Source organism: Semicossyphus pulcher, unplaced genomic scaffold, assembly GCF_022749685.1.
Source record: "Semicossyphus pulcher isolate SPU_LCO1_2020_fin unplaced genomic scaffold, fSemPul1.0.p SCAF_3, whole genome shotgun sequence".
Taxonomy (NCBI): Eukaryota; Metazoa; Chordata; class Actinopteri; order Labriformes; family Labridae; genus Semicossyphus; species Semicossyphus pulcher.
The window spans coordinates 17,274,527-17,299,584 of NW_027211704.1; the positions used below are offsets into that span (position 1 = coordinate 17,274,527).

At 42.3% G+C, this 25,058-nt stretch overlaps 1 protein-coding gene across 1 annotated transcript in view; it reads right to left on the reverse strand.

Moving 5' to 3' along the window:
- Positions 1-565: 565 nt before the first annotated feature.
- Positions 566-25,058, reverse strand: part of slc4a8 (solute carrier family 4 member 8) — a 31,174-nt gene continuing 6,681 nt past the window's right edge. Inside the window, exons 2-25 of the mRNA XM_069678262.1 lie at positions 19,977-20,058; positions 17,560-17,712; positions 17,019-17,154; positions 15,903-16,063; positions 13,502-13,681; positions 12,963-13,048; positions 12,322-12,479; positions 12,147-12,234; positions 11,899-12,045; positions 11,649-11,749; positions 10,235-10,409; positions 9,982-10,115; positions 9,639-9,884; positions 8,509-8,614; positions 7,989-8,150; positions 7,763-7,876; positions 7,504-7,665; positions 7,012-7,263; positions 6,824-6,892; positions 6,254-6,427; positions 6,038-6,169; positions 5,838-5,941; positions 5,510-5,615; positions 566-5,334 (exon numbers count right to left, since the gene is read on the reverse strand). Coding sequence (XP_069534363.1) covers positions 5,329-5,334; positions 5,510-5,615; positions 5,838-5,941; positions 6,038-6,169; positions 6,254-6,427; positions 6,824-6,892; positions 7,012-7,263; positions 7,504-7,665; positions 7,763-7,876; positions 7,989-8,150; positions 8,509-8,614; positions 9,639-9,884; positions 9,982-10,115; positions 10,235-10,409; positions 11,649-11,749; positions 11,899-12,045; positions 12,147-12,234; positions 12,322-12,479; positions 12,963-13,048; positions 13,502-13,681; positions 15,903-16,063; positions 17,019-17,154; positions 17,560-17,712; positions 19,977-20,058 — 3,234 coding nt within the window. The 3' untranslated portion in view covers positions 566-5,328. The remainder of the gene's footprint in view (positions 5,335-5,509; positions 5,616-5,837; positions 5,942-6,037; positions 6,170-6,253; positions 6,428-6,823; positions 6,893-7,011; positions 7,264-7,503; positions 7,666-7,762; positions 7,877-7,988; positions 8,151-8,508; positions 8,615-9,638; positions 9,885-9,981; positions 10,116-10,234; positions 10,410-11,648; positions 11,750-11,898; positions 12,046-12,146; positions 12,235-12,321; positions 12,480-12,962; positions 13,049-13,501; positions 13,682-15,902; positions 16,064-17,018; positions 17,155-17,559; positions 17,713-19,976; positions 20,059-25,058) is intronic.

Genomic DNA, 25,058 nt, shown 5'->3' on the forward strand with positions numbered 1-25,058 from the left:
TCACAGTCAACCACTGCTCTGATTGGTTGAATCCACAGCCCGCCAGCTGTTTGTAATCAGGAGTATTTGGGAGTCAGGATCACATGACACCCTCAAGGCACACAGGCACCCGTAGATATATACATATAGAGTGCAGTGCATCTTTAACCTCATACCCCTTCCCACAGGCTACTCCTTCTCCTCGGGATCACCTCCAGATGTGCACACTGTGTCCTCACCTTAGGATAGAAAATGGGGGAGGGGTGCAGCACAAGGAGGGAGGGGACAGTCCAGTGGAAACTGAAGCAGCTCCAATAATTTGGGAAGAAGAAGGTTTGGTGTTCCTCAGGATCCTGGTCTAGGACCACTGTTTATCTCTCTTTATAATGATGTAACAGTCTTTTCTTGAATAAATATCAGGAGGAAAAGTCCCTACAGGCAGAATAGTGGGTTGTGCCTCTGCTGCCCCCTAGTGGCACAGCTCATGAATACATAAAAAAAACAAGCTCAAACATGTAAACATTACATCTTGGTACATTCCAATCATGATGCAATAACATAGACAGATCATTTGATTTCAGCTGCATTTATTTATTCTTCATTTTTCCATAATCAAAAATTAAATTACATATACATATAAAACATGTAGATTTATTTTGCTCTAGACTAATCATTCAACAGTTGAAGAGACAAGGCATCTCTCTCGCTCTATGGCTCCAAGACTGCAGGTGCTGCCGTACAGGTGCTCTTCTCCCTGAAAGCCTCCTGCTTCCTGACATCCCTCTCCTTCATTCTTTTCCTTTTTCAGTCTGGCCTTGTCCTTGAAACAGACACAAGCCTTTTCTCATAATCAGCAGAAGGACACAGCCTCCCACTCTGCAGTTTTATATTCACATAAAAATGAAGTAGAGATTCAAGCAGGAGAGTTTGAAACATGGGTCTGCTGCTGCGTTTGTATGCAATGGAGAAATTGAAAAATTGTACAAAATGAGACACATTAATGTTTCATAATTGGCTTTAACATGTCTGTTTTTGGTCACATGTAAGGGGTCAAGGGTCAATAATGACAGCACATCAAGAAGTAGTTATGTTTTCTATGACAGGCACTCACATATAGCACATATATTTATACTCACATCCATCGAAATGTGTGACTTCTTTTGGTCACATGTATATGCAGTAAACCTACAGTATACTGAAGGCATTTAACTGTATGCTTACCATACATTCACATATACATTAATGAGTTAAAATCAAGTTTAAGACACATGATGGTCATAAATATGAAATTATTCATCATATACAGACATAGAGCTCACGATGTTTAAAAGTGTTTGTCTAGATCGTTATGGAAGCCTTTTTTCATGATTTTTTTTACACAGCATTTGTTTGCTCTCAATCATGAGATTTAAGATACATATTTACACAATGAATAATATTTAGTCATGCCATTGATTAGTTTAGTTATGGGTCCTCAGACACACAAAGACTATTCACATTCAGAAGTCTGACAGTCGAAGCAGAAGTACATGACAGCAAATACAGAGTACAAAACTTTCATACGCGTCATTGAGGAGGTATTACTGCATGTGATGTTACAGTGTTAAATGAAGTCACTTAATAGAAATGATCGGGACTGTGGAGGAGGTAACCTTGAAAATGGTTATAAATCAATCTATTGATTAATATTTAAACGGACTGAAAAAGAAGAATTTAAAAAGCGATATTAAACATGACCCTGTAGATTGCATGGGATCATTTTTAGTACATTCATTCACACTTCCTGTGATATTTAGCGCCTATAGAGAGACTATATATATGTTTCAAATAAAGTCTTTGGGGTGTCTTTAGTTTACGGTAACTTTTCTAAGAACAACACCTTCTTTCTCTTGCAAATGAAAGTTTCAATTTAATAGCAATAAAAATGCCACCTTTAATCTTTAGAATATATTTAGGGAATTTGCTGCTGCACCCTTATTTGGTCTTGATTAACACTTATTATAACATTGTAATGTTAAACTAACAAAACTTACAAAGGCCCTGTTTACGCCTGGTATTAATATGTGTCCTGGGTTGTACAGGAGTAAACGCACCGAAGACGCATTGAGAATGCATTCACAGGCGGCAGGGATGCATTAGGTCATCAACAGCCTGGGACCTCTGTTGTTGTCATCCCTTCTTTGTCTCTCCGTCATATTGCTATCAAAAAAAGCAAGAATATCAAAAATAACAATAATTAAATCTTTAAATTGTCCGATAAAGTATCAATCAGTAGTTGATTTATGAGCAGTTTCAAGGCTCCTCCATGAAGGACAAAGGATGTGACAAATGTAGTTTATTAGACAATGTTGCCCGCAAGAGATCCTGACTGTCTGTGTAAAAACCTCTGCAGGTATCTCAATGAAGTCATCCATATATTACTCATCTGCTGCGTTCTTCAGCCTTTCCCCCGTAGCTTATCTCCCCTTTTACAGTAGGCTATATACAGAAAGCAAACAGATGTTTTTATCTAAAAATATTATTGTCATAAATTAAAATAAATCATACATTATTTCAAAATCATTAATTACGTAATAGATCTCATGAAAATAAAATATATCACAATATCTTTATCTACAGAAAGTGCAACTACTAATAAAGTATTATTGAGGTTCAATCATTCCCACCCGCATCTCTCTGCTTCCTTTGGCTGTCCAGACTTTGAGGTGACTGTGTGAAACTGAATACAAATCAATTGCAGACAACAGCCAGATGCGACTCTTATAATAGGAAATGGATGTGAGCACACTACAGTAGAGCCTTGTTTATCCAAACAGACATGTTTCAGGAATCGCATAGTGAACGAAAGTGTGGCTAAAATATCTTTTAATTGTGTGTTATTAAGGACATTTTCTTTTTGGCACATAAAACAAAGTGTAAGCTTCAACTGTTGCCTTGTCCTTAACCTCCTCGATTTAAATCAGGGATAAATAAAAAGGTTGCACAAAGGCACCCTGATAGATAAAAAGTTGTGGTAGGTCAATTTGGGTTAAATTATTGCTGAAAATAAGCCCCCCCCCAGAAATAACTTATTATTATTTTCCTGATATTCAAAGGGACGCACACACTCCCTGTTTCTCACACAGAAACACACTCACACACCACATTTCTGCTTTCCCCTGACCTGACGTCATTCAAAGTGCCTTGCAGGAGCATTCATGAACTCGTCTGAGGTAAAGAAATAAGACACCAACACGTGACAAAGATTCTGTAGAACAACCTCCTTCCTACACAATCCTGAGCTCAACGAAAAACTTCCATAAATGGAAAAAAAATAAGATTACGTTTTACATTTTTGATGCCACTGCTTCAACTGAAGCGGGTCTTCTAACATTTACAGTTTTCAGTTTACATCATCACACAAAACTGACACCAAGTTTTATGCTCCCAAAAGAGGATTCGTCTATGCATCACTGAACCTGCAATGTAATTCTAAAATCTACAAAATAATCGACCACATCATCACCATTAGAAGAAAAACAGTCATGGCACGTTAAATAAAAAGATACTCTAGGAACAGTGACAGAAGAAACCTTCTCTGATTGTTAAAAATAACCTGGTTTGTTTTTAAAAGGAGCTTTAGCACTCCGTCAGTGTACAGTGGAGACAGGAAACCTGGGTGTCGTATCGGATGAAAAAGTGAAAAAAAGTGTTGAGGTTGTTGTGGTAATGTGTATCTGTTTGCTCTTCTATCGGAGTGAGGACCGAAAGTCTTTATAGCAGCTATTAAACATATTTTATCACCAGTGGAAGGCATCTGAAAGAGTGTGCTTACAGTGGAGAAGCGACATTAAATTATCATCCAAAGTTTAGCTGCCTGCAACCTTACTGTTTTGATTCACTGTCACAGCAAACAGCTGTACAATCCTACTGTACATGACCTGCTCAGCACCGAACAACAGACAGACAAAGCTAGGGGTTAGCTGTTCAACATAGTGAAGCAAATAGTGGCAGTTGGTGCAGACCAAAAACAGAGCTAAAAGGAGAGTTCGTTTTGGTCATTCATTCTCCAGGAGGCCAGAAACTTTAAATCTGGCGCTATAGCGACTGGATGTGTAAAAAGGTAACTCTTCCCTAACAAGTTTGCATTATCAACTTGATGATAATAATGAGTATTTTAGTGTAACAGTCAAAACTAAAACAGGTTATTTTAAATTAATGCAATTGTCAGACCCTCCTCGTTCATTTGAATGTGTCGGACAAAATACGCAGAAATTCCTGTTAGTAAAATGCGCTACAATTCAACAGTGCAACAAACTACATCCCTATATAGTTGAATCAACACTCTGTTTAAACACAACGAAACACTGCGACCTTTATGAAGGTAGAATCTTTCGCAGGGCTGATGTATTAGACTGCATTGGTTTTATATCAATCTAGCAACATACTGCCACAGTGTATTGCTAAAGTCATGACTACTTCTGGCATTAAGTGAAAAATCCACCCTACAAAAGAATTTACAATGGGCTGTTTCATTGATGTCGGGCAGTAAAGACTGTATTTATAGACCAGCAACAGCTGTGTCCCCGTGAGCTAAAAACAAACCTGTGGTTGACACTTTGGAAATAGACCAGTGTCACAGAGTTGGCAGCTTGAGATGCTGCCTCCTAATGAGTATAAAATAAAAGCATGGCTCTTGGCTGCGAATGAGCAAATGTCCCCATATCTCAGTGAAATCAGCACGGCTGCAAGCAGCTGTCACCGCGTCCTTGCTGTTTAACTATTATTTACTGTCGCTGTGGATGGAGCAGCTCCAGGACTTGTCTCTAGATTACATTATCAGAGGCTGTCTCGTTAATCTACACAAATTAATTCCCCAAGCCATTCAAATACTACTACATTTTTCAAAAGGTTAATGCTGCTATAGGAGAAAATGTCATCTTTTATATCATCATTCAACCTAATATTTAAGATAGAAAGTAAAAGGCAGTGCACTGGTCAGAACTTGAAGATGATAGGTTTTCCATTGGTCAACTGGCTTAGATGGTTGGTTAACGATGTGGGTGTGATTAGTTTCTGCTCAAGGGGTCAAAGTTAAAAGGTTAAATTAGCACTGGTTTTGGCTTTTGGTTCAGGCAAGCAGTCCTGACAACGATAGAAGAGCATGTGCATGTCTATGTTTTATGTGTAATCAGTTGTGTTGTGGGTAGCTGGTAGAAATCATCAAGACTTGTTTCTCTAAGCACTGAAGTGGCTGACGGTCAAAGCAGCCAATTCGCAGCGTCCCATGGTCCAGAACTTCAGTCATGTGACACAGCTGAGCCTGCCAGGACTGCGCATATCCTTCATTCATCTATGAACTCGATCCCTTCAATCCTGCAGAGTAACACAAACAAATGGAATTAGTGCAGAGAGTACATTTAGTTTGACATCAAGTTGCAATCACTATTTGGAGAGACAATTTCAAAGCACAAAAGAAGCGAGTGTCCACAATGTGTGGCGGGAATATTTCCAGATGGCAGGAGGGAGGAAAAAGAGGGTATGGCCTTGCCTTCTTAGCAGCCACAGGACGAGTGTCCTTTTGATTGGAGTTTAGGGATTTCCACACCGTGGTTTTAGACATTTCATCAGATATATTAATATCAGAGGGATCACACCTGAAGGAGCAGGGAGAGGAAAAGGAGGGTAAGAACAGAAAGCAGATAGTGTTGGGATTGAGTTGGGGCTCAACTGATCTGAGGAAGATCAGTGTGTTAGTAGGCAAAAATACGTATAGGTGCACAGAAGGGTGAAACGTTTCTCTCACAATCTTACCAGTCTGATCTTCTGACATCCATTCTGTCCAGGTTAATGTGTATACAGTATGTGTGTGTTCTAACCTGGGGTCATGTGCTTTTGGGGTTTGAGTGGGCTTGCTGCTCTCCAGCGGAATCTGAACAGAAGTCGTGTCATCCGTCTTGGCGCTGAGCATAACCTGTGATTCCTCAAAGACGCCCCCACCCGCCACAAACATATAGAGTCAGTACCTGCATGTTTATTTGGCTTTCATTAGTGCATTTTAAGATGCCATTCAGACTACCTCGTCTATCTTTTTGGAGGCGTCATCAAGGTTTTTTTTCTTCCACTCAGGCATCAAATCATCCAGGTAACTTAGCTCTCGCTTCGAGAAGCAGAAGTCCAGCAGCTTACGAATGAAAACCAGAGCCAGGACCTGCAGGCGCAGGAGGAAAAAGAAGCTCATTATTTAGATCGAAGACAGTGAAGAGAGAGGGGATGTTTGCGGTGGTCAACCCACCATCATGGGGAAGACGATGGCAGCCGGTGAATGCTTGATGACCCAGAGCAGCACCAGACAGGTGAGCTGGGTGACAGTGAACAGGTGCACCTTCCTCAAGGGGACATGCCGCAGGTAGATGAAGTCTGGCTGGTGCTTTGCTGGCATACCGAACAGCTTCAGACGGTCAAAGAACTGAGAATATGAAGGCAGGTGGAAGGGAAGTTAGAGCCCGAGAGGTTAATGAGAGGAATGAATTAATGAGAAAAGAGCCGGGACACAGATGGTGATTATGGCAAGAGAAAGGAAGCGATTATGAATGACAAATTAAGCTAGATTGGTCTGAATATTAACTGTCAGGTCTCATTGAATTTAGACCAAATTAATTAGATTAGGAGAGGGCATAACAGGGACAGCCGAATTAATAAGAGGCTGGGCTGGTGCGAGCAAGAGAACAACTTAGCACATTTTATTTTGAGTTACCTCCAGCTGCAGTAATAAGTCAATAAGTAAAAATATAGGGAAGTTGAAACCATATCCATACTAATAACCATAACCATACTAATATGATCAAATCAGATGGCATGTTACCTGGATGCCTTTCAATGAAGAGACTCCCATGTAAAGGAAAACACCGTACAACACCGGCATAGGAATGAACTGGAAAAAAACACATACATCAATCAGCTTTGGTCACAACTCCACTATTTCATGCTCTTACTCCTCTGTCTATATGTTCTGTCAGAGGGGGGCAGTGTTGCACAGCTCATCTGACTCACCTGCAGTGCGCCTGTCATAAATACAGAGCAGCCCATGAGCAGGAAGATGAGGAGGCCAGTGAACCTCTGCTCTCTGATGCCCAGGAAGCGCGGCTGCTCTCCCGGAGCGGAGCTCTCGGACTCCAGCTTCAGACTGTTGACGTGGGAGATGGACAAGACGGTGGCTGCTACGAACCACGGCAGGCCCATGATGGAGCACACAGCCAGCATCACCCCAACCATCAGCAGGTCTAGGTGGTACCCACAGCCTTTCTGCACGAGGGAAAGAAAGACATATTGGTACAGAGCTAAAACTGAAGGAGGAAGCAACACTGCAGTCCTCCAACCTCTCCATTGCTTCTGGAGACGTTGGGGTATCTCAGTATCTTGCCCAAGGACACTGGAGGAGCCAGGTATAGCTCCTTAAATCTTACAATTAGTAGAGGACACACATTCATTCCTGAGCCGCCCAAAGATTAGCTGTATGATCTGGATTTCAAAATTCTGTCTCACCAGTAGTTTGTGCTCTTTGCGGTTGATAATGACGGCAGTTATCTGTTGGTCCATGAAGATGAGAATGGTGCAGAGAAGAGCAGGGATAGAAGCAGCCAGGACAGTCCACCATGGGTTGCGCCCAATTGGATTGATCAACCAACCTCTATCATCTCTGGTCGGCTGGATCAAATAAGGTCATGATTAGGACCACGATTCAACCTTAACCTGGTGGAGTTTGACATCATGGTCTAAATCGTTACTATCATCTCCTCTATACCTGGAATTTGCTGGGCACCTTCAACTTCTGCGAGGGCACTCCAATTGCATAGTCAAGCAGAACCATAACGGCAATGGTGAGGAACACTGCAAAGTCACTGATCATAGACCGCACCTTAGCACGGAAGACAACAACACTCAGAGATCAGTAGTTACTCATGTGGCACACTGGGTTTGCCAATTTCTTGGGGGCCCAAGCTTAGTGAGCAGTCCTACTGATTGGTTACCTTGGTGGGGAAATAACGACTGGTTTTAAACTGTTTGAGGAAGGCAGACATGAAGAAGGTCGAGAAGAACAAGATGGTCGACCAGAAGAGAACGTCTGGGGTGTATGGGCCGTGGTGGCCACAAGCTGTCCCAACAAATTGGCCCTGCAGATTGATACACTCCTGTAGAGAATCACAGAGGGTCTGTTAGAACAAAATTCACCCGAGAATTCAGGAGAAAATAGATAAAATTTATCAGTCAGACAGAGTCTAGAGTCTACAAATCAGAAAGAAAAAAGTCAAGCCTTGTGTGTGCTCAGTAACACACCCAGCAGCAAAAGGTTAATTGATTAAATGTCCTTGTCGGTGTTTGCAAAGGTCCTTAAGAGAGGTTAGCTGCTCAAGGGAAGGTAAGGGGGTTAGTTGATTGTTAACGAAAGTAAACACGTTGGAGCAAGCAGTGTGTGCTATCATGTGAAAGATACACTGGCATTAGGCGTCAACGTGCTTGGCTGTGCGTGTTTCCGCATATTTACATTACCTTGACAGTGAGGTTGGCCCAAGGTACGGCAGAAGCTGTGATGTTTTTCTCACTCCACAGTTCTAAGGTTTTATTACTGGGATAATCAGGCTCTGCACACTTACAGCTAAATGAAGAGAGGGAGAGACAGGGAGAGACAGAGAGAGAGAGAGAGCAAACCACAGAAGAAATATCAGTGGCTGACTAAAAAAGGATGGGCTCACAGTCAAATTAGGCCAGACATAAAGGGAACGCTATTGGAGACTGTGATCTGACAGCTTTTACAGATGGAACAAGGAGACAACAAGGCCAGAGTCGCTCAGTGAGGAGACTCTCATAGAAAGTGAAAGACAGTTATTATTTGACTAGAACAATGCAAAAATTGACTTAAAACAATTAAGAATCTACTAGGTCAACATGCAGGTGAAAATATTTCTCTCAAAATAATCTATTTTAAACCCTAACCAGACTGGATTCAGACCTATTTATAGCACAATCTCAGCTGTCACATTAGCTGTTAACCATAGACGAGAAGAAGCATTGTTCTGCTGTTTTCACTGACTTGTCAAAAGCTTTAAACAAAGACGATCCTTTATTCTTACTCAGGCACTGCAAAATCTGGTTGGACTCTGTTGCAGCCATTATAAGTGCATTTATTATTTGTGTATTTTTGTATTCATTATTATGACCACTGGGTGGAGTATGAGTGAAAGGGCATATAAGTGAGCTCACCAGGGCAGGTGGTTGTGATTGGAGACCGGGATGAGCACACTATTTTTCACGTGGCTAAACATTAACATCCACAGTCTAGCAATTCCTCAGTGTCTTTTTGAGAAGCAATAGTCCCCACAGAATCAAAATGACCTTTTTGATAGCTTTCAGTGTGTCAAGCCTAGAAATATCCAATCAGAGTAAAAAAAGGTGTTCCACAAGGATTAGTTCTGGGACCTCTCTTATTTACTATTTACATTAATAATATTGTCTCTTCGGTACAATGACTGTAATATCCATCTTTTGCGGATGATACTATTCTGTATTGCTTTTCTAACTGTACAATTCCTGTTGAGAACCTACAACCTCCATGTTCTTCACTTATCAACCTTAAAGCGAGCACTTTACAGCCATAACACCATCATCATTTCGTTACTTACTAAGCCAGCGTGAGTTTGTCCAGATCACTGTGTGCATTGAAGGGGTAGACTTCCCCCAGGTGAAAGAGCTTCTCCAATGCCTCGTAGATGAAGATGAGGCAGATTAGGGCGGCAAAGGCCTCCTCCGTGAACCGAGTAATGTAGCACACAAGCGAGCTAGCATCTGTGGCTACAAGCACCAAACACAGCAGGGCGGTCCACAGGCCAATGCAAGTCCTCAACGAAAGATAGGACAAGTCGTAGTCCCTGGTAAGAAAGCAGGAGGAGGATACGTAATCGGTGAGCAAAACAAATCTCAGGATGGTGAAGATAACTATGTCAGAGAGGTTGTTGTGATACATACTTGCAGAACTTGTAGAGGATTTTCTCAAAGACAAGCACGGGACCGGTGCTGCCTAGAATGGTTAGAGGCTGACCAGCAAACACAGAGTAGGCCACTCCAGTCATAGAAGCACCCAGTAAGGACTCTATGGCACTCTTAAACAGACGGTGGAAATACAGAGAGAAGGTCTTATTAAATATGAACAATGCCTATGTAGTATCATTATGTTCTAGTCACAATTTAAATGTTTGTCTGAGTGTGTTTGTCCTCTTACGATGCGTCCCTCTGTCGCCTCCCCCAGCAGTCCTCCGAACGTGATGACAGGAGACATGCAGGCACAGTAGAGGAAGAGGAAGGAGGCAACACACTGGAGGCTCATACCGTCCTTAAAGTCACTCAGATAGAACGGAGCTTTCCTCTTGATGTCCAGGATTAGGCCACCAAACAACCTGATCACACGCGCACAACAAAAAGAGAGGTGCTTGAAGTTGTCGAGTATGGAAAATCATATCTATTGACAAAGGAATTGTTTGGCATATTGGGAAATATGCATCTTTAGCGTTACCTAACACATAACTCTCTGTTTTAGATCACCATTGGCGGTAACAATCTTTTCATGTAGATCCGAGCAAGGGAGCTAATGAGCAAACCATTCCTTTCAGGGGGAGCTGGCGAACAATTTATCCTATACCATTAGGGGCAAACAACCATCTGAAAACAACAGCAATAAAAAAGTATAATTTCATGCTCGCTCTGAGAAAAACTAAAGGACAAAAAAAAAAGGAAATTCCACAACATCTAGTTTTCCAAATTCCTAAGTATAGAAAACTAATTTAACTTTTCTTGTTGGTGTCATGGTGGCATTTTAAAGGTTACTGTTCCAGTAAGAGGATAATTAAACACAGTCATGGTCGACCACAAAGGTGTTTTCACTCATTTCCCTTGTTCAAACCTCTTCTCAGGACTGTGTGAGCGTGTGCAGACTGTGCTCGACTCTTTCTCTCCTTTTCACCTGTTCTTTGCACACTGTGTTTGGTAAAGTCATGTAATTCCCTTTATGGCTCTTCCCCTTATAACCTTTGAGTTCTCATCAGCCAGAACACCTGTGTGGGCATGGAAAGCTAAAGTTTTCCAGGCTATATTACCTTTGACTACAACCAAAACCCTTCTGATGGGTTATTATTGGGGATGTCACAGTATCCTCGAACACACTTTTCCATCACAGCAGCATGTTGAGAAGTGTAATAACTGGATTTAAGCAAAAGCAATATTATCAGAGGTTGTTCACTTTGTCTTTGAGGAATTAAGTAAGCAGTGTCCGTGTGCATGCTTGTCTTTCAGGCTGTCACTCTTGGTCATTGTGGTTGTCACTTGATTCTCCCACCTCAGCTCCACACAAATCTAAATTTAGGTTTGTGGCCCGAGCAACTGTCAAATATGCTGGAGAGTGCTAAACCCATCACCAGGCTCCCACACGTCCCTGCCAAACCAGATCAGGTGCTAAATCCATTTTTTCCAAAGGTTATTTTTATAAAAGAATATCTTAATAAATAATTACATTTGAGGGCTATCCACTAAACATCCTGCTTTTTGACATATTAAATGTTGTCATATTAACCATGGATGGCATATATCTCTGAAACACAGAATCTGTATTTTGGTAAACAGCTTTTAAAATAACAAAGTACCTTCCAGTTCTCTGCAGCTCTGGCCCGTGGTGCTCAGCATGCAGCTCTTCCTCTACCAGGTAGGCAGTGCCATTTGGGACTCCAGGCATTTTCCTTTTCTCCTGCAGGCACCCAGTGACAGTCCAGGATCAAACAATAAATCAAAAACTGGCTCCACACTTTTTCACGGCTACATTTTCCTTTATTGCACCATGTTTTTGCTAATTTTCCAACCTGAAAAGTAAAACCCTTCCTCGTCACAGCTGTGTACCTGAGAGGGGACATTCTTTGGGGGCTCGATGCGGATGGAGGGGTCCCACTCTCCCGGTGGTAGGACTGTCACCTGGTCCAGGAACTCGTCTATCCCAGCCAGCAGGTCACTTCTGTCCTTCGCCTTGTATGCTACATCGTGGAAGATCTGGTGCAGAGAGAAGTGAAGGACAGGGGAAATGAATGAACGGCCTTCCTTTGCAAGAGTCAACATTTGCTCTGTGAATGTTTCTGGAGCTTTCATCTTACTTCGTCTGTCATGATGGTCGCCATGGAGCGTCCAATTTCGTGGTATTGCTGAGCCTTTCCATCAGGGCCCAGGAGAATGAAGAGGAACCTGATATATGTCAGCAGATGATTAAAAAATCCTGGATAGTTTCTAAATTTTAAACATTTATCTGCAAAGAGAGCGGTTTCCTTCTACCTGGTTGGTATGGGGACCTCGGTGAGTCCGGTTAGCAGCACAGCAGGGGAGAGGCGGACAAACGCCACAATGGGCCTCTCCAGGAAGTCCAGTTCTCCCACAAGTACATTGGAGGCTTCTGCACCCTCTGGAATCTTCTTCATGAAGTGCATGTCCACCTGGTGAGACGAGGTCACATCATTTTACCAACGAATCAAAAGAGAGAACAGACAGAGAGGTGTTGAGTTAGTTCTCCCACAACAAGTGCAGGCGACAAGTATATTAGACTCAACAAAAATCCAGGAGGGAATGAAAGGCTAAATGGAAGCTTTTATCTGTGTCCCATAATGCTTTACTGTATAGTCTTGCACTGATTGTCCTCTGCTGTGGGATGCAACTTAAACAAGTGTAGTTCTCCTGTTGTTTCCTAGGGGGCACTATGTGACCTATTTGATGGCGATGACAGCACGTCAAACAGTGATAACATACAAACATAAATACAGTTGACGTAAGAAAAGATGTCTAACACTGTTAGATGTGTCACCCTAATTATATCTACCCTCTTTTATACCCATATTCTATAGCGGTGTTAACGTCATACATCCATATTCATAAACAGCGTCCTCTGAAAAAACTGCTCATTCAAAAAAACATGTGTTTACCTTACTGAGGTCCACTTGCGCGTTGTCCTGTCCACCGTTCTTAGCTTGATCTGTGGCTGGTGGCGGCTGGGGAGATGTTGCTGACCCTGCTTAACAGTAGGGATGTGGGAGTTTCAGAGAGACAGAATCAGTACATATATTTATTGATCTGCCAAGTGCAAAATGAAACAAATAAACAGAGAAAGCAGAATGCTTATATATCTGCTCAGGAAAGTGGAAAGCTTTAATGTCTGTATATTACTTCGTCTTGTTCCCTCTCTTCTTCCTGTCTTCTTTTATTTCCAACCATAAATATGATTATTATGAATATCACACAAGAGGGAGTGCTGTTAAACTAAATAAGACCTAATCAAAGTCATGCTGATATTCAGTGTAACAGCACTCCCTCTTGTGTTTTAGGCCTTTGATGTTATCCTGTATCCAGATGTCCATAAGTAATTGTAATTTCCACATTTCATTCATGCCAAAAAAATGTATTAAAGCTATCAATTCACTTGTCTATTATCTGTCTGCATGTGCGGTTACAGAATGAAACCCACCTGTCAGATGGGGCTCTGACTGTTTGCGTGTTCCCTCCGCGATGGAGCGAACGATGGGGATCAGGTTCTTCTTCTTCGTCTCATTCTGGTGGTGGTGTCTCTTCAGGAGAGCCTCGCGCACCTTCACTCTCACGCTGTCGTCCAGCTCATTGGACGCCTCCTGGTGGTCCAGCACCATGTCTGCAGCACACAGACACAGACTCTTCTTAAAATCGTGGCCTAAGAGAGCCTTAATATGTACAGTGTGTGTCCTATTGTGACCAGCTTTACTCCCTTTATAATCAATGAGCTCGACACACAAAAGAATGTAAATATAGAATCCTGTTTCTCCAAATGTAGAGCCTTTTTTAAACGATTAAATATAAGTATAATTTCTGTGGTTACGTTGTTGGAATCTCTCCAGCTATCGGTCAATATGTGAAGGCACAGTGCTGAACATGCAGTGAGGGTTGGAAACAGCAGGTCAATATGTGCCAGACGCATGTGGTCATGTGGGACCGCAGAGGATAATCAGTATCTCTCCATCCCCTCTCTCCTCCCTCTCCTTTCTTTTCCCATACGGACTTGCTGAGTCAGAACTGGATCTTTTCCTTCTGTCCTTTTCCTCCACAGTCAGTCAAACTGTCTCGCACACACACGCACACACACACACACACACACACACACACACACACACTGCAGTGCCTGATTTTATTCTGAGCACTCTTCAAGGCCAGCGCTGATGTGTCGAGCTCAGCAGCAGCACAATCAGCCATGTTAATAAGGACAGTGACAAGAGAACCACACAAAGGAGCCTCAGATTCAATCAGACTCTCAGGTGGTACGTCTGATATAGCCTCCACTCTCACATCGCATTATTCTAATTTGAGCTCATCCAACTCAGTTACTCATATGACGGGTTCAGAAATAAACCTTTAATGTTTATAGAACTGCTGTTTGCAGCCTGTTTCTTAAACAGTTTCTTGGGGCTGTTAATCGAGTAAGTTACATTCAAGTAGAATTTAAGTCATCAGTCAAAATGTCAGACTTTTTAAAGGAGTCATTGGCTTGATAAGGGCATGCTGACTTTCTAAACACAATTTGAATCCTTGATTTACCACTTAACATATCAGCCGAGTGATTTGAGCACCTGGGTGGTTTATAGAGCAAGGCAAATTATCTTCAACGTACATTTATGTGAAAGTATTTTTAATGTTGTTATTCGGACTATGTTTACATTTATAGGTGAAGTCTTAATGAATTAGAATGCGGTGATTTGCCCTCCGGCTCCTCGGCGCTCCAGAGATTCATTCAACACATTCATTTTATTAGCATCGTGTGGATTTTAATAACATGATTTTATAACTTTCCTAGAATCTTCTCCTAGATATTTTGGGCCCGAGTTTTGCCACACTTCCAAAAATAAACAAGTGAATGAATAAAGAAGTCTGTCTCTTCTACCGTCTCGGCTGCCGGTTTTGCATGCAGGTGCAGCTGGCAGGAGTCACGTGGAGAAGGAGAGAGGGACGTGAGAGGTGCAGTGGCGAGCTGGAGGAGAGGATTGGCTGCAGGCAGCAAGGTTGTTCAGGCAGTTAACCTGTCACAATCTGACCGTGGGGAGGAGTGACTAATGGAGGGCCTTGAACCATGTATATATCTGTGTATGTGATGAAATTGCAGAAGAGAATGTAGCGAGTGTGCTGAACTTCTTTCATGTTGTACATAAATCATTTATATATGGACGTGCTTTGACTGTGCCAATCCAATCGTGTGCCACATGCAGATCACAGATGCATACTTAATCACAGTTGTATGCAAATGAGCTCGAAGTGGGGTGAGAGCTGTTTCCGATTATAGATTTTAATGCAAATCAGGTTCATTAGAAGTTCCGCTGCAACGTTCCAGTAAATACAACCGCTGAGCAACCAAACTGTTTGTTTTAATCATGACTCAAAGCTTCAGCAGCCACTGCTGAGCTGTGAGCACTCGACAGTTTGGTGCTTGTTTCAGATGTTGTTATGACTGACAACCTGAGTCTGTTTTTGTGTGTTCCTGCATCCAACACGATGATGATGCTCCCCTCAGGCCTGTACTGTGTGAGTGTGTGTGTGTGTGTGTCCTCTCTTAGACGATAAATCGATTTGTAACACACATCATGCAGGCATCTCAGCTGAGATATGGAGCCTGGTTTATGTCAATGGCAGTAATATCTACTCAAGGACATGAGCAAGAAGTGACTTTAGAGAGCGAGGAAGGGAACGACAGAAATAAAGTGTGAAATCGTCTGTCTATAAAAGCGAGTTGGTTTCTTGCAACATCCTTATGAAAAAAATGTCAGACAGACTTTGCCTTTTTCTCTTGAGAATAGATTCTCTGGTACTGAGATAATAATATACAGTACGTCTCCTGGGAAAACTCTTACCTGCGATCTCCTCGATGCAGTCGGCGTGCATGTCGAGCAACACGCTGCCATTGATGATGCAGCTGCGGAGCTCGAACAGGCTGTGGAGGGAGAGAGTGGCGACGTACGGCTTGCTCCACCTCTCCCCGCCGTCCTCCACGTCCTCCTCGAACTTCAGCCACCTGCGAGGTAAAGACGGGGAAGAAATCAGGGCCGTTAATTTGTTATCAACACTTTTATCTTTAACTTCAGAGAGCTCCAGAATTCATCAGTTGGTTTAGAGTAAATCCTAGATGACATAAAGTAGTTTTAGCCTATTATTAAGCTTTCCTTTGAACATTTCATAGGATAGGATGTTAGAACATTATTCTTTCAGTTTTTTCTCTGCTACCAGCAGCAGAATTAGTTAGCTACAGTTTAGGATCTCTTTGTTTACATTTCATCAATTTTTTTCTATTTAATTCATTCTCTCATAATGATTTTCTTTAGTTATATTTTCAATAAATGCTTCATCAAATGTTCTTATAATGGTAGAAAAGATATTGTGGATTTCCAGAAAGTAAATTTAAAGGTTGAAAAACATTAATTAAAATTTTCAGACGTAAAATTAATTAATCTTAATCACTTGAAAGCATTACCTCTTCCCTTTAAAGTAGGTAGGAGTGTGTTGCGTGATAACTGTGCCTTCTTCTCCACACTGGGTAGAGAACTTTTTATTCCTAAACTGGGTCTTTTGTAGTCTATGAAAAAGGCCTGGATCAGCTCAGTGCAGACAGGAAGAAGGGCACTTTAAACCTTTAAACACAAGATGTTTTCCCATCCAACACAAGTGGCACTATTACTTCTCTTACAGTCTGGTTTGCACACCATTGAGTCTGTAAATATTTACAGAACTATCTGAAGCTTTGACATAAACATGTGAAACTGAGATTCAGCAGACAGCACTATTTCTCTCTCTCTCTCTCTCTGGAGAATCTCACTTGGAGCAAACTGACCGAAAAATGATCCACTAAGCTTTCAAAGTATCCACATCCTGTAAACGTCCCTCTTCCTAACAGTAAAGCTGTAGAGCTGCCGGCCTGTCACAGGCTTTATTGCACAGCATTGTTGCAAACATCTCCCAGAGGAGATCCTGACCTGGCTGTTTCCTTCCACTCAGCATCCTTGCCATCCTTCACACAGATCTCATCCAGCTCAGTGAACAGCTCATGGGCCACATGTTCAGCGTCCTCCTCTGTGCCCAGAATGAACTGGACCCGCTGGGACGGCGTGTCTGATGAAGTGAGAGGAGGGATGAGAGGTTACAACATCACACACTTGGTCTTCACATGCCTTTTATATGACTCCTGGCTCCATACACACACAAAAATCTACCTAAGAATACACACACACAAACACACGTAACATGCTGACTACTTCCTGCTCTTTGGTAGCTAATTATCAAGCTTGTCAATTTTAGCCTGGAGTGCTGTGTGTGGATTTATGCGTGTGTGTGAAGTGCCCACAATATTGATGGGCTTTGTTTAACAGCCGCTGACCCCCTCCTCGCTGGGAGGTGAATGTTCTACACGGAGCCATGACATTTTTTCATGCATCTCTTTCTCTCGGACTTGAAAAGCAGACAGCGCTGTTGGCAAACAAGCTGCGTAAGAAGAAGCTATTGTGTTTGTTGTGTTACCGTGACTGGAGGTGGTCGTCTCAGTTTCCTCGCTTTGTTGTGTGGCGAGGCTTCCGGCCCGTCTGTCTCTCTTACGGTGGCGAGAGCCGTGGGGCTTGTGATGACGGTGGCTCTGCCTGGGCATCCGAACCCCCACAAACAGAGTCCTGTGGCCTGAAGGGAAGCCAGAGAGAGATTTGACTTTGTTATACATACATGTTGCTGTAATATCATCACTATTGTCTATTTGCTTCTTAATGCTTAGAATTAAGGTCTTTGTAGTAAGTATTAGTCAGTAGGTTGTAAAGCCCTTATAAGACCTTATAATGTGTTAATAAGACTAAATAGGTGTTAATAAAAGCATCATAAATATGTTCATAAGAAATTAGTAGGAGTAATTATGTATTCATATTGGTATTGCATTGTTGCCTGTTGCTCCAAATGGCATATGTAACAGTTAATAAGAGCACAGTTAACTGCTTATAAATGTATAATTAAGTGTTTATATTCTTATTAAAGCAACCAAAAAAATATAAAATCCAGCTGGTTTAAGACTTATATTAATGCTTTATTAATTTTCTCGACACAGGTCCGGACCTGGCGTCGAAAATTGAGGTTGAAAAACGGAAGTCAAAAATAGACCTCAAAAACAGACGTCGAAAATAGGTTCCTTAAAGTGCTTTGATAATAACATTAAACGTGTTTATCATGCTATCACTAACACTTATTTAATGGTAACTGTAGCTGTTGTCTGATGGTAGTTAATGGGTTATCGGGTATGTCATGTTATATACAAATATGGCCATATGAGCAAAAAAACAGAAAAAATAAAAGGCTAAAAACGTTAAAAAGGCTTAAAAGTGGGAGTTTTTCAACTGCACTGAAACTGCTGCTTATCAGAAGGAGTTTAACTTCCTTATCAGGATGGATTTGGCTCATTTTTTCTCTTCTTTGAAGTACAGCAAGAAGGCACATTTTAGTCTTTCTTTTTCCATAGCAGATGGATCCAATTTTAAGCTCCCAAATATGTTTCTTCCTGTAACAGTGATTTGGCAACATGTGTAGTAGACAATGCTCCCTGCGCAGAACGTGTTAGCAACAACCTTCACACCTGCAGTTTGCCTTTCAGTGGAGGAAAATTGGTTCTACATAATAACTCTGCTGACCAGTTCAAACTCAAACCATTCATCTTTTTTAACGAGCTCGACAGAGGCATAACTTTCATTTGCAATCAAACTGCATCAATCACTTTTTCTAAAGGCATTACATCTAGTACATGACACCTTAAACAGGGGGAACATTTAAGAAAAGCGCCTGTACCGCAGATTAGAGTGAGGACAGTGAGGACAGTTCTTAGTTATTTTAAATGTACACTACAGGTGACCTGACCTCACTCTGCCTGCAGCAGATCTCCTATGACCACTTACTGTATCTCGTATATCATATATTTACACGATTAATTCAAGCTCATCATCCTCGTGTGTGTGTGCGTGCATGTGTGCATACGTGCATGTGTGTTGTTCGCAGAGTGTGTTGTTTTGAGGGCATAAGGTTGTTATGTTGTCTCCTTGTCTGGTGGAGATGAATAGAGCTGAACATTAATAATGAATCATCCACCTATTCAGAGGAGGCTTGCGGGGGGGAATCTGTCAGTCCTCACTGGGGAGAGACAGGTGTGTGTGTGTGTGTGTGTGTGTGTGTGTCACCAGGCCAATTACGACTGCGTTCCTGGAGGGATAATTACATGTTCAGAGGCGGATCGCTCAGCTGCAGCTCGGCAGCTTTGTATCCTCATTGCACCCCAAAATATAATGTTCAACAAACTAACACAAACATGAAGATTAAAACTTAGGTTCAACTTTATATTCAAAACAATTTGCTCATCTAGTTTCTAGTTTTAGAAGTCTGACTGTTCTGGAGTTCATACTGAGTATTGAAGCTCAGTGTCAGATACAGTCAGTCTCTTGTTATCACAGCATGTTGTGTTCAACACTGAGCGCAGTGATGATAATTACAGATGGCAGTGGTTAAGGCTAATGTTGGACAGCAAACAGCATGATGTTTCCTCTTGTGAAGCTTTTGACCAACACCTAACTCTCTGTTTAATTTCACTCTGAGTCACACAAGCAGACTTTAATGCAACCTGTTCAACTTTCATCTGTTCCCCTTTCTTCTTGTTTCTCTTCTAGTTATTTCGTGTAGAATTCAGCAAGGTGTCATTTCTATCCTCAGCTAGTTAGGACTTTAAATGTTCCCTTCAGAAAAGCTTCAATTAAAAGAACCTGAGTACATGTAGGCCAGGTGTAAACATAGTGAAAATCAGCCTTATTTCAATATTACACGATGTACCTGATAAACCATTAGCTAGCTTTAGCTACCGTTAGCGAAGGGACAAAAAGTAAAGGGTTTGACTGGTTACACCTGTGCATGTCACTCACCTTCTAGTTCCTCCTTTTCATAGTGGATGTTCAGCACTGAGCTGGTGCCTCCCTGGTCCACCACCACCTCCTCATCTGGCCTCTGACCGGGGCACACAAAACACATGTAAGTATGATGTACGTTTATTAGCAGCGCATTATCACCTGTGCTAACAAGGGCCTCTATCTCCAGCTGCCATGTTGTTCTTTTGGAGAAGTTTAACCGCCTTCAGCTTTTAAAGAAACTTCAGAGGTCATGAAGTGCAGACGTGTCCTTTAAAAACAAACAAGTGACGCTGTCAGCGAGCCACTAATAGGACAAACTTGCGAGAGCTTTTCAACAATAAGCATCAAATTCCAGACAGTCTATTCTCAGGCCGTCTGACAGACACACGCGGAGAAGGACACACAGGCACGCGCACACACATCCATTACACACACACATGCCAGAGGTGAACAGTTAGAGAACGTGAAAGGCTCCACTATCGAGGGGAAATCAAATCATATTAGCAGAGTGCCACATCCGTCTGCAGTGCCGCTGTTGGCACCCTGCTGCAGGATGTTTCTATGTTTTACTATGACAGTGACGAGGCTTTCTCTAGAATCAGAGCTGTTTGCCGAAGTGCCGAGGTGCGTGTTATCCTTGGTCATGTATCTGCCTGTGATAATGAGGGGAGAGTGCTGCAGGAACCTCTACACAGCGCTGTAACTCTTCTGCTGCAGTAGCTCGGTTTGCAGGATCTCTGCACGGGTGCATGCAGCGGGCAGTAAATCTTTAATTTCTAATCTCTGGGAACCTCCCACAAACTGTCAGAGACAGTGAGCGTGTGTCACTGCACCAAAGTATTAATACACTTCAACCAACACCCCTTCTTTTTGCTGCAAAATGTGACATGTGAGGTAGTGCACGTATGTGAGCACAGCATGTAAATGCCCTCAACAGTTGTTACCAATCAATGGATTCAATCTATAAATAAATGCAAACGGTTGGGGGATGGCACGCACACACACACACACACACACACACACACACACACACACACACTAGTAGCCTAGATAAGCGCTTCTCTCCACATAACTGGTGTTTCCACCCACTCAATAAGACACATGATCCATATGGGCCTGTTATCTGGGTCTATAACGGTGGTGAACGCAGACTTTGCTGGTTTGGTAGATTGAATTATCTGCCAATAACTAATTAATTCAGTCTGGAAATACTGTTTGTCATGATTAAATAAATAGATACAAATGGCACATAAGAGACGTACTCAAGAGTGCTTAAGAGTGAATCTCAGGGCAGAGCTGCTGTGTTTAAGTCAGCTAGTCAGTAACTTAGTTAAAGTGGTCCTCCATGATTTCATTTAGTGTAATGTGCAAAACCTGCAGCAACCCTGCACACCTCGAATCACTTTAATTAAACTACATGATGATCTCAACCTAGAGCAGAGACAGAGTGTTAGCACTCAGGTCAACGGCTGTGCATGTAAAGTATAAATGTGTGTTTCTGTGTGCTTTGGTATGCAGCAAAAAGATATATGTGGGAATGATGACGGTCAGCCTTTCAGAGTAGAAACAGAGGATTTACAGCCTCTGTCAGGGAGTCTTTTACTGTAATTGGTCCGTCCAGTATCCAGTGAGGAAGCGAACGCAGCACGCACTGCGGCCCGGGCTGCAACATGACGGCCGCGGAGGCCAAAATAATTGCAATTTGTCTTCCTGAGGTGTGACCGGGAAGAGCGGAGGGTTTGTTTATGTGGGCTGCAGATGAAAATGTCTCGGCCTGTCAGAGCATGAAAGAGCAGGATCCTCAGTCATTCTGAGGAAACAACATACAGACAATATGTTCTGTTATTAGTGCCTTCATTAAAAGTACATTTGCTCTAACCTGAATGTGTGTTGTGTGGAGTACTGTAGCGAGAGCTGCAGTGATTTTTCTTAGATCTCCTGAGGTTTGGCTGATAAAACAACACACACAGTTTATTGATAAAAACAACACTTTTTGATTCATGCTGGTTTCCGCCTGCAGTTATGAAATGTTAAAAAGGGGATCGAGCTGCGAGTGTGTGTGTGTGTGTGTTTTATCTCTACCTCAGACTGTATACGTGCACACAGAGTAGTATTTTACCCTCTGTCTCATTCCTTCAGCCTCCCTGTGGTGCTAAAACTGAACATCTAAGCACAATAACACAAGTTTGCGATAAGAGGAAAACTAATTAACATGCAGTTCAGACAGATAAATGTCTTACCTGATTACAAGCAAAAATTTTAATCCAACTCCAAAAATATATTTTAATGCCAGACGCTTAAATACGAGCGCAGACGGCCCCTTATAATTCAAAACAGCTTTGCGCTCCCCAGACATCCACTTATTCACAGGTGTGTGAGGCCTGCCGCTGCCGGCCTCCTCTCACACCCTCTCCTCTGTATCAGTGCGGTGGGATTTCTTCCTCTTTCCATGACTGAGCACTTCTTTGTCCCGAGACAATTCTGTCCTGTTAAAGAATAAGGCCACTTAATTAGGAAGTCATGCTCGGGCTAAACGCTGAAAGTGACTCATGGTTTTATAATTATGTTTATGTAAGGGATGGGAGTGTGGTGATAGAAGAAAGGCTTGTAGCTGTGTGTATTTACATGTATAAACAGTCTCTTGTTCCTGTTTAAGGGCCTTTAAGCAAGAGGTGAACCAGCACTTAGTTTCTCATTCACGATACAGTGGCTCTTATACTGAGCACCAGGCTGCTCTTACAGATGGAAAATATACTAAAGGAAGCTCTCATTTACCTTTGCAACAAAGGCATTCCTACACTTCCTGCTGCTGCAAATACTCACTAGAACAGCAAATTCATGTTTAAGAATAGTCCCCAAAAGATAAAATATGAACTCCTGTCTGAGTGGTGTTTTATAAAATGTACAATTTACGAATCAGCCTGCATTAAAAACATGTTAAGACTGGCAAACCGCAGTGTGTCTGACCCCTACCGTGCTCTGAGCGGTCAATATGAGACTGTTACAATCAAAGCAGAGAAACAGGGTCAATGGTTTTAATAAGGTTAGACTGAAGCTCTTTTGTTCACCAGTCTATCTGAACATTAAACATCGAGCTGAATCCCAGATCAGAAGCACGTTAAAGGGCCCTGAACACTGTCTTCCCTTATGAAATGTGATGTCAAATATGTTTTTTGTATCCTGTCCTGAACTTTTATGTTGCAAATGGAGCTGCTGGGATGCAAAAGAAATATCTATCAATCTAATGTACAGTAACTAAAGTATATATTATGACCTGTTTCTTCAATTTACATCTGCAGCTGAAATAAATGGACTATGGGGGGGTATGTGCTAAGGAACGGTAAGGAAGTTGAGATGCACAAACACACTGTCACCAGGGCTGGCGGGGTCTCTGAGCCAGTTGTTCATGTAACAAGAACATATGTTGTTGTTGCTCTCTTTGCCCGTCTCTATCCTGCATCTCCTTCTATCCCATTTTCGGCCCATCCAGTCGAAGCAGATGGCTGTTCAACATGAGTCTGGTTCTGCTCGAGGTTCCTGCCTGTTAAAAGGAAGTTTTTCCTCGCCAATGTGTCGAATATTGCTAAGTGCTACTCATGGTGATTCATGTTGGGCCTCTCTTTAAATAACGTAACAAAGAGTCGGTCTAGACCTGCTCTTTCTGTAAAGTGTCTCAAGAATAACTCTGGTTATGATTTGGCGCTATACAAATAAAATTTGAATTTGATTGATTGAATTGAAGTGGGCTGTCGGGGGTTTGCCCGGCCTTCTGTCTGCACAGACTGAGAGAACTGGAGCTGCGAAGAGGGGGGGCCATGCGTACCATCTACAGAGGCCGCAAGGTAAGAAAGCAGAGATCTTTATGTAACTGTATAAAAAATCTAAACGACCGGCAGCTGAGTATGTAGAGAACATAATAGCTTTGACAATCTTTTAAAACTGTACAGACTATATGACATCATAACACGAGAGAAAAATGTGCCAGTCATAAAGAAGTACGCAATGTTTTATATTCAACATGTAAATATATGTTATGAATATATATGAATATATATACAGTAAGTAACCTGTTGAACTTTAAATTATATTTACCTATAAGTGAATACGGCACACACGCACACACACGCACACACACACGCACACGCACACACACACAGCAGGGCCATTACTTAGAGTGACCCCTCTCATATTGTCCTCACATAGATATTATAAAAATCAATACTAGCTACTTAAAAGGAAACCATCATGCACACACACACAGTCTGAAACTCTCCGTGCCCTCACACCACAACTCTGATTCACACACACACACACACACACACACACACACACACACACACACACAGTGTATAAGTGATATCAGTAAGTGCAGCTGTGGCTGCTTGGATGCAGTGTGTGGGTCTGAGCTCCGGCTGGAGGCCGTCGGCTTCATTAGAGCTGGAGCTTTACCAAACACAGACGCACAATAAGAGAGAGAGAGAGAGAGACTCTAAAAGCTCTTTGTCCCAGAAAGGACGGCGCACCATCCGATCATCAATTAGCCCATCCATTTGGTGCACGCACGAACACGCACACACACATGCGCGCACACAGAAGGAGAATAATCATTGTCCTGATGCTCGTTCAATAACTGTAACAACAGAATGGGTCAAGTTGTGTTTCCGAGAACGACATAAAGAAAGAAATATCTTCCTTCATGTTGTATAATGAGAGCTGGACTCACTGACACAGCTGCATATGCTCCTGATATCGCAGCATGACTCACAGCCTGTGGTCATCCCTGTCACAGTCCCCTCTGAGCAGCTTCTTAATGCTGAATGAATGCAGGTATGTGTGTTTTCAGCAGGTTAATGGCTCCCTGTCCCTCTCAGCTCACCTCCCCCGTGTCACATTAAGTGCTTCAGCTAATTAAAAGCTCACACGCCACTTAAAGTTTTGTTTGCTCGCGCTCGCTGTGGGTAAGCACATCTGCGACCCTCAGAGCACATGTGTGTGATTTTCCACTGACATGCTGAATAATTTGTGCTTTTGCAGCCTGTTTCGATCTCCTGGCAACTGTCCCCCTTTTTTTTCTCCACTCTTGTCCTCCAGCTCCGT